General features: G+C 45.9%; 1 protein-coding gene across 1 annotated transcript; it reads right to left on the bottom strand.

Moving 5' to 3' along the window:
- Positions 1 to 607: 607 nt before the first annotated feature.
- On the bottom strand, positions 608 to 4,787 carry actb2 (actin, beta 2). The gene is made up of 6 exons (XM_004560737.4): positions 4,632 to 4,787; positions 3,072 to 3,201; positions 2,629 to 2,868; positions 1,822 to 2,260; positions 1,533 to 1,714; positions 608 to 1,430 (listed from the first exon to the last, which is right to left on the bottom strand). The coding sequence occupies exons 2-6, from the start codon at positions 3,192 to 3,194 to the stop codon at positions 1,287 to 1,289; spliced, it is 1,128 nt and encodes a 375-aa protein (XP_004560794.1). The 5' UTR covers positions 3,195 to 3,201; positions 4,632 to 4,787; the 3' UTR covers positions 608 to 1,286.
- Between the last annotated feature and the right edge of the window lie 1,177 nt (positions 4,788 to 5,964).

Below are 5,964 nucleotides of genomic sequence, written 5' to 3'. Positions count from 1 at the left end.
AATGAATCACTCACAATAAATGGTAAGTGGTAATTGATTTATCTGCCATCTAGCAACTTGGCTTTAACAGCAGCACTACTTCATAAAAATGCAGACCAGCAAAAGCTGCTTAGAGGTGCATTGCTATTATAGCAGTTATGAAGTTATCCTACACTTGCAAGCACAGCTTGTTTAAAAGGGAGTTAATTGAACCCATTGGTGATTAAATTTCTAGTTTTAGCTCTGGCAAGAAAATACATCACTGCTGTAACAGCTCGAAAAGGCCCAAGGGCTGAGCACAGAGCGCTGGAAACTGCTTGCGTTTAAGACAGGATGTTTCAGCTTTGCCTTTAAGTGTATCAAAATGTAGATCTACATTCAGTTTGTTGCCATTTTAGCTTTAAGCTTTTACAGATACCAGCTCAAAGACCAAAAACTATGAGCAAATGAGCTATAATAGAGCTGCACACTAGCATGACTTTGCTCCATGAATAAAGCATTGGTCTGGTTTTTACTGCTGTATAACTGGCATTTTAAGTCTTTAACACTCACTGTAATAATTTCAGCATTACTAAAAGACGACTAAGCTGTAGAAATGTTAAAGTCATAAAAACACAAAAGTCAGACATCACTTCGGAACACATGTGCACTTTATTGGGATTGTTTAGTCAGTGTACAGGTTGGCCCCACCGGTCTGGCACCCCATGTTTACCCCATCATTCCGAGACACCCCCTTGCCCCACCACCCCAGGGATGAAACCGCCAACATGGGGGGAGAAGAAGTGAGGTCAGGATGAGGGTTTGCATAACAAAAACAAAAATTAAACAGGACCAAGATTTTCTTTTAAGGCTGAAAGTACAAAAAACCCAGACATAACTTACATACAAGCGATACTACAACCATGTTAAGTATGCGCCAACCACTGGGCAGCCTTCACAGAGGCAAATACGTATCTGAACAATGCAAGTTAACATTTGGAATCATGTGTCTGAACAATGCAGTTAACAAACATTTGGAATGACCTAAAGAAAAACAAAATGTACATTTTTTTAAGCCCCAGATGAGACTGCAGAACCCTGGGGTGTCTTTTTTAAAACCTAGCCAAAAACATTACTGTCTCCTTCATCGTTCCAGTTTTTTTTAAATCCTGAGTCAAGCGCCAAAAATAACTGAAGCCATGCCAATGAGTTGGTCATCTATTCTCTGCGCCTGAGTTGTGTATGAGAAATGTGTGGTGTGTGGTTGTTTTGCACAGAGCTGAAGTTGTTGGGCGTTTGGTTGGGGAAGGGGAGAAGGAACAGTCTGTTTAGAAGCATTTGCGGTGGACGATGGAGGGGCCGGACTCATCGTACTCCTGCTTGCTGATCCACATCTGCTGGAAGGTGGACAGGGAGGCCAGGATGGAGCCTCCGATCCAGACGGAGTATTTACGCTCAGGTGGGGCGATGATCTGCAGGACAATGAGGCAGAGTGTCATTGGGATGCTTAATAATTTTTAAAAAGCGCATTAACTGAACCCTTATGAATGCCACTAGAAGGCAAGTCAGCTCACCTTGATCTTCATGGTGGATGGGGCCAGGGCTGTGATCTCCTTCTGCATCCTGTCAGCGATGCCGGGGTACATGGTGGTACCTCCAGACAGCACGGTGTTGGCGTACAGGTCCTTACGGATGTCGACGTCGCACTTCATGATGCTGTTGTAGGTGGTTTCATGGATTCCGCAGGATTCCATACCTGAGAAGATACAAGACACCAGTTAGCAAGTGGAACTGCAGGACACTATAAGGGCCCAGTTTGCATGTGAGGATTTAATAAGCGGTGGATTTCTGTTGGAAACATACCCAGGAAGGAAGGCTGGAAGAGGGCCTCGGGGCAACGGAACCTCTCATTGCCAATGGTGATGACCTGTCCGTCAGGCAGCTCATAACTCTTCTCCAGGGAGGAGGAGGAGGCAGCGGTGCCCATCTCCTGCTCGAAGTCCAGGGCGACGTAGCACAGCTTCTCCTTGATGTCACGCACGATTTCCCTCTCAGCTGTGGTGGTGAAGGAGTAGCCACGCTCTGTCAGGATCTTCATGAGGTAGTCTGTGAGGTCACGGCCAGCCAGGTCCAGACGCAGGATGGCGTGGGGCAGGGCATAACCCTCGTAGATGGGCACTGTGTGGGTCACACCATCACCGGAGTCCATGACGATACCAGTGGTACGACCAGAGGCGTACAGGGACAGCACGGCCTGGATGGCAACGTACATGGCGGGGGTGTTGAAGGTCTCGAACATGATCTGCAAGGAGAGGGAGAACACATTTTAGCTTTACAAATTTAAAAAGACAAGTCTAGCTTTTGTGACCACTGCACTCACTACATGCTTTAGAGTGAGGCTGACTGAAGTTAGTAGAATAAAAGTGCAGAAAGTAAACATTCCTTCACACTTGTGCAAGTAAGTCAATGTCTAATAAAGTGCAGAGCTACTGCGCTCCTAAATAGACACAAGTGCAGGTAAGGCACACAGTCAAGAGACCTGTTGATGATAGATCATCTTAGAGAAGAGAGTTCCTGGAGGAGAGGAGGGAGGGGAAGGAAGGAGCAAATGAGAATGGAACAGAAGGAAACTGGGGAGGAGATAAACAGAGGTCTGGAAAAAGTGTGTACCTGGGTCATCTTCTCCCTGTTGGCTTTGGGGTTCAGGGGAGCCTCTGTGAGCAGGACGGGGTGCTCCTCAGGGGCAACTCTCAGCTCGTTGTAGAAGGTGTGATGCCAGATCTTCTCCATGTCATCCCAGTTGGTCACAATACCGTGCTCGATGGGGTACTTCAGGGTCAGGATACCTCTCTTGCTCTGGGCCTCATCACCAACGTAGCTGTCTTTCTGACCCATACCCACCATCACACCCTGAACAGGGAAATCAGTTTTAGTTAAAAAGTCAAAAGTTACACAATTTAGAGAAATTAGAGAAGTGTTTGCCAAGTGATAGCTGAACTACAAACATAATATTTACTGTCATTAAATTGAACAATTTTCTTGATATAGGCTTGATTTGCGACACAAGTCACAATTTAAGGTGGCATTAAAAGTAGACATGCGCAGTCGCTAACCTGATGCCTGGGGCGACCGACGATGGAGGGGAAGACAGCACGAGGAGCGTCGTCTCCGGCGAATCCGGCCTTGCACATACCGGATCCGTTGTCAACAACCAGTGCGGCGATTTCATCTTCCATGGCTGAACTGTTGAAGATAAATGAAAAAAGGATTAACACTCAAGTCTGCGGCCATTTCGCTTTCACTTCCTGTTAACTAGCGGAAGTTCACGAGCTCTGCCGCTAGGAGGAGCTCGTGCCCCACATTCCGAGTAAGCCAGACAAAAGGAAGTGGCGCTGCGTTCTGTTGTTACCATATAAGGACATGGTTCGGTTTTGAGCAGCTTTGCGGCTACCGGCGCGTGGCGCGACGCCAGAGCGGCAACGCACGGCAAAAAAGAAAAAAGGGAACAGTCCACATTAAAGAGCCGACAGACCACTCCCTTCATTTTACTATCGTTACAACCAGCGCCCTCCCACTGTTGCTTAATCACGCTCGCTTTTATGAACCTTCTAAGTCCTTTGAGTGAATATCACTGCGTCATGCAGCAGCACAGTCATTCATTGCACAGCACGAGACACTTAAAGGCTGCAGGTATAAAGAAAAAAAGATCAAGTCTGCAATTACTTAATACTGAAGCTAGTTTATGAGAAGAGAAGTTGCATAATGAACTTATGCAGACTCATGAATGGTCACAAGCGCTTGACTGGTGATCCATTTCCTGAAAGCCACGCCTTTTCTCGGAGTGGAAGATCAGGCGATTGATTGGCAATTTCCTCATTTCTTTCTTGTCACAGCTAAGAAAACTAAACTGATCGGGACATATTCAGTCACTTGAGCTATTACTCAGTTTATCACCTTTAAAAGAAAGATAAGCTAGGCCTTTTATCTTTTTACCGCAAGCCTTAAACTGACACCAGATCAGGTTAAATAAAAAAGAAATTCAGCTTTTAAAAGCGTGTGTGGGAGTATCCAGGATAAACGAGAGAGACTTAAAACTGCAACTGCTGCAAATCTGAAGGGCGTGCTAGCATGATGTGGCTAGGCTAATATGCTAAAGTAGGTCACACCCCGCCGCATCGGGCGCACAAAGGGAGCAGCCGGGATCCAGACAGTCTCAACTCGGAAACCCTCTTCAAAGTACCCTGCCTGGGATCAAATGCCAGGCGTCGCCACAATCCTGCAAAAAACGTGTACGACTACACGGTAACAAACACCGGTTTTAGCGCAACCATTAACTCATAGGATGCCATTTACTAGAAGCCGGCTCCATCCAAAAGCACCTGTGAATCGCAGCAGCAGCGCTAATGAACTTGTCTGCAATCATAACAGTTCCTCGTTTTGTTTTGTTTTTTTTTTTAAAAGAAAAGCCAAACACAAGATACAGATACTGCTGTTTAACAATCAATACAATTCTTGTACGGGAAGACAAAGAACCGCGTGGTCCCCGACGACAGTTTGCATTAAGGTGAATAAATTCATCCATGTTTACATAAAATAAACAAATCAGCTCGTTGTTTACTTGATAAACATCCTAAAATAAGAATTTATAAATAAGGATTTCTCCGTCTCCTTACCTTTGGGTGGGGGGCTTTTCGCTTTAAGGGAAACGGTTTCAGGCAAATGATATCCCGCACAAGCTGTGAGTGTGACGGCGCTCAGAGTGAATCCGTTAGCTGTGGGCGCTTGTTTTTTATACCCAGTCGTTTGCCTGGCTCTAGCCATAAAAGGTAAACTTTCGGAATTGCGCCCCCTGATTGGTCCGGCGTCACTCACTGGGCACGTCGCGTGCACGCTATGGTGCACCGAGCGCTCGCGATTCGAGAGAGAAAGAGAGAGAGGGAGGCGATAATAGCAAAGGATTGGAGAAAATAAAAGGGAAGGGATTGGTGTGGCGAGGCCTACCTAGTAAGTCTTAATGTGTAGATATACCGCTGTATGTTCAGGTTAAATGACGTTTATTGTTTATTAAAAGTGAAATATGTCCCTGGTGCAACTGCTCAGAGCAGTTTGTTATAAACATATATGAACGTTAGCAGAGCTCAGCACCCAGGACTCCTCCCTGTGAAGGCTGCAGAGGCCTCAGGCTTTTTTTTTTTTTATCAAAAGGCTGCCCTCTCTCCCGGTTATTCAGCCTGGAATAACCTGGCATTATTTGATATTTCAGACATCGAAGTAGGGTGGGGGTGATGCTGAGGTTGCCTCCACTTTGAAAGGCAGATGTGAGCCCAGTGGGAGTCACAACCACTGCATCACCAGGTCAAAAGCTTAATGAACACAGAGCTGTGGAGCTGCCCCTCCACAGGCTGCGGAATGACCAGCTTGCTGTGTGTAAGGCCACCCCCTTGTCCACTGATGCTAGTTGTTTCTTATAAAGTTCATTTATATATCAGGTATGTGTCCTTCATGGTTGTCAGGTGTCCTGTAAATAGCTACCTCTTCCTCTCTGTTTGAGATACAATAGCATAATAAAGGTGTGTCATTTCAGGGGATAATGGAGGGGGGAATCTCATGCTTGTCTCAGATTTTTATGCTCCACTTGGTTATTATGGGTGTGATTCCTGCTGATTACTATGAAGCAGGAAGTATTAAAACTCCCTGCTCTATCAGACCGACGGCCAACACTCCCATGCCTCTAGCTTAATCACTCAGTAGATCCCCTTTGATTGACCTTTATTTAAATAAATAAAAAAAAACCAGGTTTTATTTACCAGTTTCAGATAAAACACACAGGCACACACACTGCGCCCATTTCCACTTCCTGTTCTTGTGTGAGTACACTTTAAAACGTGTGATTTTCGGCCTTGCTCACTCCCTGAGCAATGGGCCCAATCTAACCCCTGTCACAGACTTATGCTGCGGGGTTGACCTTAGGCCTGCAGGCAGGCAACTTTCCATCAACGATTCACT

This window comes from Maylandia zebra, linkage group LG4 (assembly GCF_041146795.1).
Source record: "Maylandia zebra isolate NMK-2024a linkage group LG4, Mzebra_GT3a, whole genome shotgun sequence".
Taxonomy (NCBI): domain Eukaryota; kingdom Metazoa; phylum Chordata; class Actinopteri; order Cichliformes; family Cichlidae; genus Maylandia; species Maylandia zebra.
This window is presented reverse-complemented; position numbering and strand designations above follow the sequence as displayed.

Coding starts and splice junctions, on each gene's coding strand:
- actb2 (XM_004560737.4), bottom strand. CDS start 3,194: ATGGAAGATGAAATCGCCGCACTGGTTGTTGACAACGGATCCGGTATG. Junction 2,261..2,628: donor ACAGGGAGAAGATGACCCAG/GTACACACTTTT, acceptor CTCTCCTTGCAG/ATCATGTTCGAGACCTTCAA. Junction 1,431..1,532: donor CATCCACCATGAAGATCAAG/GTGAGCTGACTT, acceptor ATTGTCCTGCAG/ATCATCGCCCCACCTGAGCG.